This window comes from Molossus molossus, unplaced genomic scaffold, assembly GCF_014108415.1.
Source record: "Molossus molossus isolate mMolMol1 unplaced genomic scaffold, mMolMol1.p scaffold_m16_p_15, whole genome shotgun sequence".
Taxonomy (NCBI): domain Eukaryota; kingdom Metazoa; phylum Chordata; class Mammalia; order Chiroptera; family Molossidae; genus Molossus; species Molossus molossus.
The window spans coordinates 53,437,997-53,451,015 of NW_023425350.1; the positions used below are offsets into that span (position 1 = coordinate 53,437,997).

The 13,019-nt window shown below is 37.6% G+C and overlaps 1 protein-coding gene across 2 annotated transcripts in view; it reads right to left on the bottom strand.

Moving 5' to 3' along the window:
- EXOC6B (exocyst complex component 6B) overlaps positions 1-13,019 on the bottom strand; it is a 548,300-nt gene that overhangs the window by 235,142 nt on the left and 300,139 nt on the right. For both annotated transcript variants that reach the window (XM_036262943.1, XM_036262944.1), the window contains exon 17: positions 234-368. In XM_036262943.1, coding sequence (XP_036118836.1) covers positions 234-368 — 135 coding nt within the window. The remainder of the gene's footprint in view (positions 1-233; positions 369-13,019) is intronic.

Here is a 13,019-nt window from a genome sequence, read left to right on the forward strand (position 1 = left end):
TGTGGAAAAAATAAGGAAGATTTAGTGGACAGAGTTGTTGACTTTTTTTAGTACAAACACCCCAAAGTTAACATCAAAAAATTTTTTTTTTAAGGAATTCATAAGCACCTATTCTCAGGAGCATGTCATGAATCATACTCCTATGCAACCTGTTAGAAACAAAGCCATGTTGGGTAGGCCACTGCAGACTAAGCATACCAAAGCAGCTCTATAGTACTTTGGGGCCTTCTCACCTTAAAAGTTGTGGTGCCATAGAGCTTGCTGGTATGGACTGTCTCTGGAAGCACATTAGTGATGTTGGTGATGAATTCTTCCAAGTACTTGCAGGATTTCTCCAAGTGTGTCGTATTGATAATAATCTGGACAAGCTGGAAAATAACAAGCCCATGTAAGAATCATTTGACTATTCACCCCAGGATGAATGGCTCAATATGAATCTGAGGTTACAAGAAAAACAAAAGACATGATGGCAGAAGGCACCTGTATTCTACAAAGGGCATTTTAAAGCATGGCTAGTACTTCATCTATGACGCCTTCTCTGACTACTCAGAGCATCTTGTATTTCCCCTACTATATAAAAAAGCTCTTGTCACTCTTTTTTAAACACGTTTACTTCTATTTAAAAAAGACTAGACTAAGAAAATAAACAAAAAAACAACTAATAGTGTTTAGCATAATGCCTAGCCCTAAATAACTGCCAAATAAATTAAATAAATAAACTCCCACTAAAAGAACAAAAATAACTGAAATGGCAAGAAAAACTTTCCAAATTAAGCATGATAAATTGAAAGACGTTGGACTATTGCAGGACATTAAACTACATTAGTCTATGGAAGAAAAAACACATGCACTGAAATCAGAAACCAGGGGAATCACAGTTCATAAATGATTGATCTTGAGAACATTTCTTAACTTCTCTAAGCCTGTTTCTTCACCTGTAACTGTTACTAACTACTAACTTACAGAGTTATTGTGAAAATTCAATATTCTTTAGTTAATACTATGCTCTTTTTTTACAGAAAAGATCCTTAAGTAAGACAGTACTAATAAGATAAAAGTAATTACTTTGATAGGAGAATGAGGAAGAATAACTATTATTATCTATGTAGAATGAAAGTTTGTAAAGACTTCACAGTTCATTTTCTTACATTGTCTTCCCAGCAAACCGAAGAAGTAAATTAAGAGGGAATAATTATAACTTCCATTTTACTATAACAAATACAAAAATAAAATGACTTTCTCTAGATCACATAAATAAATGAAAGTAGGACTCAAATGCAGTTACGAACTCCTAAATGACTCCTGACAGTGCCTTGCAGCAGAGCCCAGCTGGCAGCCCGCGTGCCACGTGGTAAGTGCAGCAGGCTGAAGGAGATTCTGGTCTTCCAGCCACTAGAACCCTCCGTGCTTTGAATCTACTTCATGAAAAAATAAAAATAAATAAATAAAAAGGAGTAGTACCTACTACTTATTTCAACCAAGAAAACTATTCATGTTCCCTAGAGTCTAAAAGAAATTAGAATGGAATCTTTTTTTTTTTTTTTTTTTGGTCTCTTCTACATCTTTAACATGTTATTTTCATAAGACTATTTTCTGGTGGTAGGGTTGTGGAAGGCAGGGGGAGTATTGGTGTATCATGCAATGGATGAACTTAGGTCCTTCTTTTAGTCTAATGAGATAGTGAGCAGGGGGCTGTAGATGATACAAAGGGGAAATTGGAACTAAAGAGGAAGAGAGGTATTACACCTTTTTACAGTCAAATGATATTTCTGTGACATATTAATCAAAAATATTAACAGGACTATAATCAGAAAGTACATTCTTACTTCCTCAACACATGCTTCTTTCTCAAAAAAATAGATGTCAGCCCTGGCCAGTTTGGCTCAGCGGTTAGAGCGTCGGCCTGCGGTCTGGAGAGACCCGGGTTCGGTTCCCGCTAAGGGCACGTACTTCGGTTGCAGTTTGTCCCCGGCCCTGGTTGGTCGTGTGGGTGGCAGCCACTCGATGTGTCCCTTCACATCGATGTTTCTCTCTCTCTCCCTTCCTCTCTCTCCCTCCCACTCTATCTGTACAAAAAATGGAAAAATATCCTCGGGTGAGGATAAAAAAAAAAAAAAATAGATGTCAACTCATAATGACATTGCTTTAGTAATAGATTGGACTAAGGGAAAGATACCTTCTACTCCCCTAAGGATCTGAGAAAAACAGCTACTTTTTAACATGATGACGAAGAGCAAAGACCCAGAGACGCAGTTCCAACAAAGGTGAAAAGTCAGGGCAACACTGGGACTAGATCTCTGTATTATTCCCCATAACTCATCAGACAAGTTCATATTCATCAGTGGACCCTTTCCACTCATTCTACACTTTGAATTTGGAGACTTTGAGTTTTGGATACAAATAAATTACCCCAAACATCAGCCTTTGAGCTTTAGAATGTTCTAGAAAAAAACATACACCAAAATAAGCAATCTGTCATCCTTTTCCTTTCAATGTTTCTCCCTCAGAGGAGGACTAAAATCATTTAATTTTTTTTAAATTGTCTAAATTAAATCACTCTTCTTCCTGAGTGAGAAAGTGGTTATTGGCAAGGTTGTCTTGATGCAGAAGTCAGAAAAGTAAGAGAGTTAATTTGGAGAACTGAATAATTTCTATTTTAAAATCAGTATTACCTATCAGGAACACATTCTCTCTATCAAAAAAAAAATCCTAATAATAAGGAGAAATCGTGTCATGTTATTGAAATAAAAAAACAGTAGCAGTCAAAGAGAAAATTGTCTTGTTTTGCAGGATATTGGCAGTTAAAAAAAAAAAAAAGAAGGCGGTTTCACTGGGTACAGTAGTAATTTCCCATGACTTTTTAAAGATCTGTCAACACAAAAGATCACCATGAATTACATCAACTGGCTGTCAGTCACTTCTGAAATGTTTCATTGCTGAGCATAGAATAGACTATTAAAACACTCTAGGATTACAGTAGATACCATGTCATTTTCAAAGGGAATATTGTCTGTTAATGAGGTCTAAGTGTCTCTTCTCCTGAATGACAGCTAACCAAAATCCTTACAAGCGCTTTACAAATGTGAAGCCAGATGCTTTGGGGGTAATTTTGAATGTAAGGATGAAACGAAGCAATTTCAGATATCAACTTCCATCAGAGTTTGAGCTCCTTTGATATTTTTAACCCCTACTTCCCACTCTATTACAAAAATATATCACTGCAGCAATCTAAACTGTCCTTAACATTATTTCAAGGACATGGAACTAACAACAGATTAGACATTGGTTATGTCTTACATAAAATCAAGTTCTATAAGAATTGTCCAAAAACAAAGAAAACACTATATAGCAAACAATCACCTCTCACAACTAAATGATCAAAGTCACTTTGGTTAAAAATCATTATGAAGCAGAACATTTTTATGCTTCGCCCAGTACAGAGAATCTAATGAGTAAGGACACAGAGTAGAATGTGGGAGCCACTTCTCCAACCCCAGAGAAACACCCCAGCCTGAACCATGATGACAGATAGATGTTCATATTCTCGACAAACTGCAGAAAAGAAAATGTCTTCACCATCTTCAATAGTTCAAAACTAAGCCCTGAATTCCAAGAAGAAATTTCCAGCCCCAACTATAAACTACTTCTGAGTATTTACATCCACCTGTATTAGAATTGATATCTTATTTCCCAAAGCAGGGCATTTTACTTAGTATAGTGAATCTCTCCAAAAGGACAAATCCAAAGCCAGTAAAAGAGAAGCCACACTCTTCCCCACAGGAGTGCTTCTCAATTGTTATATTTGCAAGAAAATAAAGAACTAAATAGCAGCCTTGATCCTCACTCGCAAAAACAAGATCCCTAAGACTTCAAGCAATTTTTATCTCCACTTCACCCCTGCAAGGTGCAAAAAGGAATGTTAACTGCTGATTTTATACCATCTCCAAGGAAAACACCTAAAATACTAAAATACTTGGAATTACTGGTTCTAAATTTAAACGTCTAGTACAAAGCTTGTATTTGACAAAATTTAAGTATAAAATGTTTTAACACAATATTAGCAATATCATTGCTGTTTAACAATAGGGGATGGAGACAATTGGTGTGTGGGGGATAATAACAGAGGCTAGAGCCACGTGACCATCCATCTATATTATATTAAAAATGATGGGTGAATGCAAAGCACTGGTCATTTATTCAGGTCTCCTGGGACACTATTATAATTATAAAAACATAAATATTCAATATGGTATCACTAATTGAAACTCTGAATTTCTTTAATTTTACCCTAAGAACTCACCTACCTACTTTCTCCCCCTCTCCCCGTTTCTGCTTTCATCAATCAAGAACTCCTATGTGCCAAGGAACTGGGATACAGCTTTACAAAATTATACACAAAACAGACAAAGTCTCTGACCTCATGAGCATTATAGTAAACATATACACATATTAACACATAGTATAATGCCAGGTGGTAATAAGCACTTGTGGTGGAAGTGAGAGTAACGAGTCACATGGTAATGATAAGTCTGCACTATTTTGAGGTATGGTGGTCAAGGGAGGCCTCCTTCAGGAAGTGATATTCAAATAGGGACTTAAAGTGAAGGTAAAATATATCTATCATCTATAATAAATAAGTTCTTTTAAATCCAATTTGTATCTTAAACCTTTCTGTCAATCTATTCTTCACAAATAAGTAGAGTATCCTTTGATTTGTCTTAAAACTCTTTCAAATTTAATTAATTCTCTGATATTCTGAGATTAATAAACTAGTGGTTTATTTCCTTTCTCACTATGTTATTGATGTTTTAAATTAGCACAGTGAAAGAGCAAATGTTCAGAAAAAATATTATTTTCAAGCTCATTTCAAATCTCATTTTTAAAAGAAAATATATTTCAAAACTTACCTCAAATCTTATTTCCAAACTAATTACTGGTTGTCTAACCTTTGGTAAAGTTATTCTCTCTCATCATTTTGAAATCGAGGTAATAACATCAATGTGACACCAAAAAAAACAATAAATACCTTACAGCTAAATATAAATACCAATATAAATAATAAAGTATTAAGCATAATAAATATCAAATTCCTGAAGGCTATTATTGATATGGACTTACTCATTATATCTCCAGCTGAATATGGCTTAAGAAAATGTACAACCATGCTGGCCAATCTCACTTTAATTCATATTCACTGGCCAAAGTGGACACTTAATGCTACAAAATAATCACATAATCAAGAACAAATCAATGATCTTTTCCATTTACCCAGAAATTTCTTCTCTCTCCTTCAACCCCAACATTTGCTCTCGAGATGTACTTTCTGATGAAGATGTTTCTTTCACTGAGAAAACTGAGCATTTGGAGCCTACCACCAAAATATATACCCAACCACCACCATCTGCATCCACATACTCTGATTCTCATGTTACAAGAGGTGAACTTGACACCACCTAAAGCCATCCTTCAATTGTATACTACTAGATTCTACACTCTCCTTCCTACTCATGTTACCCCAGAGACTTCCCTCTTTCTTCTACATTACCAACTTTTGCTTTCTTTCTTTTTTGTTTTTTTTTAATCCTCACCCAAGGACATTTTTGCATTTATCCTCAGATAGAGCGGGAGGGAGAGAGAAGGGAGAGAGAGAGAAAGAAATATCGATGTGAGAGAGACACATCGACTGGTTGCCACCCACACCACCCCATCTGGGGCTGGGTACATACTGCAACCGAGGTACGTGCCCTCAGCGGGAACCAAACCCGAGACTCTCTGGTCTGCAGGCTGTGCTCTAACTGCTGAGCCAAACCAGCCAGGGCCAACTTTTGCTTTCTATTGCACATTCTCAGCAGAAATAACATGCTATTACTTCTATTAAAAAACAACAACAACAAGAAGTACACAGAAAATGTTGCTTAACCTGCTTCCCCTACTGGCTACCACTTCGTTTCTTTGTTTACCTTTGTAACAAAATTCCCCCAAAGAGTTGTCATATACTTGCTGTCTCCAATTCCTCTCTTTTACTCTTTAATTTTTTTCGACTTAAATAAACACTTCATTTTATGATAGTTTAATATTTACAAAATAGTTGGAGAGTTCCCAAATTCTCCATACCCAGTTCCCCCTACTGTTAACATCTTACAATACTATGCTAAATTTTTCACAAATAAGAACCCAGCATTGGTACTTTACTATTAACTGAACAACGCACTTCATTTTGATTTCATTTGATTTTCCCTAATGTTAATTGCCTTTTTCAGGATTCTAAGATTCCACATTACATTTAGTTGAAATGCCTCCTTAGCGCCTCTGGTCTGTAATAGTTTCTCAGGCTTTCCTTGTTTTTGATGACCCTGACAGTTTTCAGGCATACTAGTCAGGTATTTTGTAGAATGTCCTTCAGTTTGGGTTTGTTTAATGTTTTTCTCATGGTTAGACTGAGGTCATGGGTTTTAGAAGGAAGGCCACAGAGGTAAAGTGCCTTCTCATCACATCATATCAAAAGTAACATACATACTAGCAACACAACATCACTGATGACAGTAACCTTGATCACCTGAGTGAGGTAGTTTGCCATTTTCTTTACTTTTAAGAAACCTGTTCCTACCTTCCATAGCCTACTTTTAGGAAGCAAGTAACTAAATATAGCCTACATATAAGGGATGGGAAACTAAACTCCACCTCCTTGAGGGGGTAATATCTACATAAATTATTTTAAATTCTTCTACACAGGATCCATTCTCTTTTAAACCTTCTCCAGCAGGAGTTTTCTACCATCATTGTATTAAAACTGCTTTTATCTAGGTCACCAATTTATTCCAAGTTGATAAGTCCAATGGTAACTCTTAGTCATCATCTTATCTAATTTGTCAGTAGTATTTGTCATAGTTGATGCCTCACCCTCCTTCTTGATATACTTTCTTCAGATAGCTTCCAGGACACCATACTCTTCTGTTTCTGTTTTTTTGTTTGTTTTATTTTTTCCAAGTGGTGACTTCCCAATCTCCTCTGTGGGATTCTCTTTTCTCATGACTTCTTAATATTGGAGTGCTCAAGGGTTCAGTCCTTCATTCTCTTCTCCATTTTTACGTATCCCCTCAATAATATTATCCAGTCATGTGGTTATAAATATTATTTTTATGTTCCCAAATTTTATCTCCAGGCCAAACCTCCTTTTCAAACTCCAAACTCATTTGTACAATTGTTTACCCAAGATCTCATACTAGATGTCTAGTAAACACTACAAATTTAATATGCTCGAAACCAAATTCTCAATGTTACCCCCACCCCAAATTTAGCTCTACCTGACATTTTGTCATCACAGTTCAGGTATATGCAGGCTTCTAATTGCTCAAATCAAAAAATCTTTTTTTTTTTTTTTTAAATTTATTTTTATTTATTTATTTTTTTCCCACATCTTTATTGTTGGATGTAAAATGTATTACAGATGTTCTACATTTTTCCCCCATTGAACCCCTCCTCCCCACTCCCGCCTCCCTCCCACCTTTTCCCAAACTATTGTCCGTGTCCATTGGTTATGCATATAAGTTCTTTGGTTTATTTCTTCCCACCCCCCCAACCCCTTTCCCTTTGAGGTTTGTCAGTCTAGCAATGAATTTGTGCTTCTTAATCCCTTCACCTTTTTCATCCATTCCCCCAACCCCCTTCCCAACTGGCAACCAACAAAATGTTCTCTGTATCTATGAGAATGTTCCTGTTCTTCCTGTTCATTTTGTTTGTAGATTCCATTGTTGATAGATATGTATTCACTGCCATTTTGTTTGTTCATACATTTTATCTTTTTCTTTAAAAAGACCCTGCATCATTTCATATAATAACGGTTTGGTAGTGATGAAATCCTTTAACTTTTTCTTGTCTGGGAAAGTTTTTATATGTCCATTGATTCTAAATGACAGCTTTGCAGGATAGAGTAATTTTGGTTGTAGGTTCTTGGTTTTCATCACTCTGAATATTTCTTGCCACTCCCTTCTGGCCTGCAAAGTTTCTTTTGAGAAATCAGCTGACAGCCTAATGGGAACTCCCTTGTAGGTAACTAGCTGCCTTTCTCTGGCTGCTTTTAAGATTCTCTCTTTGTCTTGAACCTTTTGCATTTTGATGATGATGTGTCTTGGTGTGGGCCTCTTGGGGTTCATCTTGTTTGGGACTCTCTGTGCTTCCTGGACTTGTATGTCTGTTTCCTTCACCAAGTTAGGAAAGTTTTCTGCCATTATTGTTTCAAACAGGTTTTCGATTTCTTGTTCTCTCTCTTCTCCTTCCGGCACCCCCAAGATGCGAATGTTGGCACGCTTGAAGTTGTCCCAGAGGCTCCTTACAGTATCCTCATTTTTTTGGATTCTTTTTTCTTTCTGCAGTTCTGATTGGGCATTTTTTGCTTCCTTATATTCCAAATCGATGGTTTGCTCCTTGGATTTACGTACTCTATTATTGAAGCTATGTAAATTATTCTTTATTTCAGTTAAAGCCCCCTTCGTTTCTAACTGTGCAGCGATCATTTCTGACTGGTCCTTTTTTATGCTCTTGAGGCCCTCACTGAGTTCATTGAGCATCCTTATAAGCAGTATTTTGAACTCAGCATCTGTTAGGTTGCTTATCTCCATTTCGCTTAGTTCTTTTCTTGGGGTTTTGTTGTGTTCTTTCATTTGGGACCTGTTTCTTTGTATCCTCATTTTGGCTGCCTCCCTGTGTTTGTTTCTGTGTATTACTTAATGAGAGGTATGGGGCTCGCTGAGACCCGATGCTGCTCGTTTGAAAGAATTTAGGAAAAACCTGAAGCAGGATCCAAGACAGGCCAATCCTATGGTTAAGCAAGTAGCAACTGCTTGGGTGGGCTTGAAAGTTGTGTGGGGCGGGGTGGGGCGGGGCCTTAGGGAGTCAGCAGGGCGGGGCTACCAGTGTGAGCCAGGTTGCTGGAGTCCCAGATATGGCGACTGTCTGCCGCCCCAGGGAAGGGCTCACCAAAGGAACAAAGGCCTCTTACAGCACGTTTGTCCCCGAGAAAGCCTCCTCTCCAGCCCTCGCTCCAGTGCCAAACAGCTCAGTTCTTCCCTGTATTTCTCTGGTGCCCCTCGAGCTGCCTCCCCTCCGAGCTTAGAGGGAGAGAGTCCGATAAGTCCGTGCGCGGGCTTTTTAGGGAGCTGCCTGGGGCTCCAGCCGCTTCAGCTTCCCTGAGCCTCAGTTTCTGCTGGTTTTTCCAGCCAGAAGTTATGGGGATTCTCTTCCTGGCACTGGAACCCTGAGCAGGGCACCTGGTGTGGGACGGGGACCCCTCAGTCCTCAGGAAGGACCTTCCCAGCCGCGGGAGCCTCCTGATTTTTATCCACCACACTTGGGTGTGGGACCAGCCCCTCGCGTCACCGCGCCGCTGCCGCCACCCCTCACGCCGCCGCCCCTCCTACCGGTCTGGATGTAGCTGCTTTTTTTATTTTTTTATTTTTTTTAATTCCGTAGTTGTAGGACTTCCATTCAGCTTGATTTCAGGCGGTTCTGGATGATGGTTGTTCTATAGTTTTGTTGTAACTTGGATGTGGTCGTGGGAGAACGCGATACTGCGTTTCCCTACGCCGCCATCTTGACCGGAAGTCCCTCAAAAAATCTTGAGAGTTATCTTTAACTTCTCACTCTCATTTCCTTTACATCAATCACCAGGAAAGCATGATGACTCTACACTCCAAATCTGATCACTTGTCATCACCTCCATGGCTACAACCCAAGCGTCCATCTAATCTTGCTGGATTATTGTCAAAGCTTCCTAACTGTCCTCCTGTTTAGACCCTACAGTTCATTCTCAATACCATAGTCAAGGCAATCATTTTGAAACATGTCAGACCATGTCACTACTCAAAATCCTACCAAGGCCTCCATTTCGCTCAAAATAAATACAGTGACCTACCATGAACCCCTGGTATCTTTCTAATCTAATCTCCTGCTTTGCTCATTTCACTCCAGCTACTCTTCCTTATTACTCCCTGAATTTGCCAATTACTTAACTACCTTCAGACCTTTGTTCTAGTTCCCCTTTAGTTACAACTCACAGTAAAGATGTTGCTCTTTCTAATAAAACCACCCTGAACCTCCACCAGATCCCTGGTTTCCTTAACCCAGATTCTTTTCTTTCTCCGTAGCACTCACCGCTTTTTATCACACTAGATGCTTTATTTATTTATTTTATTATTTATTATCCGTTTTCTGCCACTAGAATGCAAGCAAGGATCTCTTTTGTTGCCTGTCACATAATAGGAACTCAATAAATATTATAAAGTTAATAAACAAATTGTTTATCTTAATGGGGCATCTTGTGCTAATCTGATTTCTCTTCATTGAAAAATCTACATCTCTCTATCAGACCCAACAATAATTACTTGCTCAGACCTCCTTCTTAATAACAGGTGACGTGCACTGAGTATTTACTATGTACCAGGCACTATTCTAAGCACTTTACATGTTAATTTAATTCTGGCAACAATCCTGTAAAATACAGGCTATTGTTACCATTCTTTATATACAGCTAAGTAATCTGCCCAACTGCAAGAAATACAGTGTAAAAGCAGAAAAGGATAAAAAGATAGAGCATATGGATAGCTAAAAGAAGCAATGCAATATCATGTAAACTCAAAAACAGACAGAGACAAACATCAGCTTATGGACACTTTTAAATCCTAAAAGAATTGTCTGACAACCTGAAACAGAATTCGACTTTGAGTTTTGTATACTTATAAATACTTCTATTATTTTAGTAAAAGTCTGTCCCTTGTCACAAAACCATCTCTAACAAGAACAACTTCCACGTTACCATGGACCTCCTGTAAAAATCTCTATCACATCATGATGAAATAATTAAGTCAATATGAAAGGCAGCACATATAGTAAAAGTCAATAAGGAAAAGAACAACCTGGACTTAAGTCTCATTTCTATCAATTTGCTAGCTGTATGACCTTGGGCAATCTCCTTGAACTTTAATTATATGTCTTCTATAAAAGCAGGAATAATAACACATTCCCAGACTGCTTCAAATGTTATTGTGCTAAATGAGATGGTATTTGTGAATGGACTTTGAAGAATATAAATTGTTCCATAAATGTTACCTATTATAATGATGATTCCAGATGTGAACTCACTTTAGTTAACTGTAAAGGAGGACATACCATCTTCTCTTTTCAAAGGTGAATAATACAATTATTTAAAGATTTACTGGTTGGTGATGAGGAAAATCACTGGGTGTGTGTCTATTCATGTACACATCACCATAACCACCAAACCACCAAATAAAATGCCTGTGGATATGTCTCCATTCATATGTCTCCATTCATACTTTATCGATACTAAAAGTATATTTGCCTAAAGAAATCCAATGACTTAGGAATAACATTTAGCATTCATTTAAATAGTGCCAAGAAGTTTTATAAACTTCTTCTTTGATAAGCTCTTACTGTTCTTCCTATCATTACCTGACCTGTACAGTATCCTTGAAAAGGTCAATGGAATCAGGAAAACCATAGAAGTAAGAATTCAGGTCTTTTTCTTAAAATGTCACAGTAAATCAATTGCACAGCCACAACTAAACTCAAGAGTCTTCTAAGGCCAAAGCTGTTTCTATAACACCATGTTCCTGCTACTTACTTAAAATGACTTTTTAAGAGACTGCTAAATCAAATGGCATAAGAAGAATTATATCAAAAGTAATAATGTAGAGGTAGTTCACAAAATAAACAACAAACTTCTTGTCCTACTTGGGATTCAGAAAAGGAGAACAACACAATCTCACAAAAGCAGGACTTTCTAATATTCACTCCAACTTTCCTTTTCTCTAGCCTGCCTGATTATGAGGTTAACCTATTATCAGACACGCAAAAGCAATACTTAATTGTTTCTATATCAGCAATAAAAAGGAAGCTCTGCAAAATTATAAAAACATCCTAAACAATGTCATAGGTGACATTCAACTGTAACAAAAGTTAGTTATAAGTAGAATTCAATCACTGCCAATACCCCATGCTATAATACTTTTATATCTTAACACAGGGAAAAAAACACAACACAATCATTTTAAAACAGAAGTAGATGTTCACCTGGCTTCCAGCTGTCTTTACCTGTGAGTCGGTATCATTAGCCATTTACTGACTTTCACTATAATCCTTGACAGTATAAATCTGAAAATGTCCATTTTTCCTAGAGCAGCTGCCTTTCAAACTACACCACTGCCACAGGTAAAACAGATGGCCAACAGCCTTTCTCTTTCCCTGTGGGAAAAAGTCAATTCCTCCAAGCACTCACTTTTGGCACAATAATTTCCATAAAAAGGCAGGCTGAGGCTCCCATGTAATCCTGGCTTCCAAGAGAAAGGAAACTTCACATCTTTCTAAATTTTAAGATTTCGTGCCAATGCTCCAAATCTTTGTTTTGCCAACATACTGTTCCCCACATATGTACAATATCCCTCCCGTCTTTGTGAGGTTGCTTGAGCTTCCACAGAAGTGTGACGGGTGCCTTTCTCTCACTTCTACTCAACCCCAAATCCCTAGACTTACATGCTGATAAAGAGTAATATTCCATTCATGTGAGGTATCTCAAAAACAAAAGCTAAGTCTAACACTAACCAAGGATTATGAGTACCAATATCTGTGGCATCAATGGTTTCTGTAGGCAAAATATGACCTCATGTTGGATGTTGTATTTGAACTGCCATTCATGTAGATAGGACTCTGATGTTGACTGTATCCTCCAACCAACAATTTTGCTTATATAATCAATGGCAAATAATACAAATTTAACCCAACATCTTCAGAAAGGAAAACCAATTAAGCCAGTAAAAACAATGAGAGAGAGAAAAAAGTGACTTTCAAAAACTAATAATGGATTTCTCCGAGGTGACCAAAAGAAAGCACAGATACAGTAGTTATTTTGTACTTGCACCATTAGGGGTCCATCTGGAAGAGCATGATGCACCATATAGAAAATTAGAATAAGTTCAAAAACAACCTCCAGAGCTTAGGACATCTGT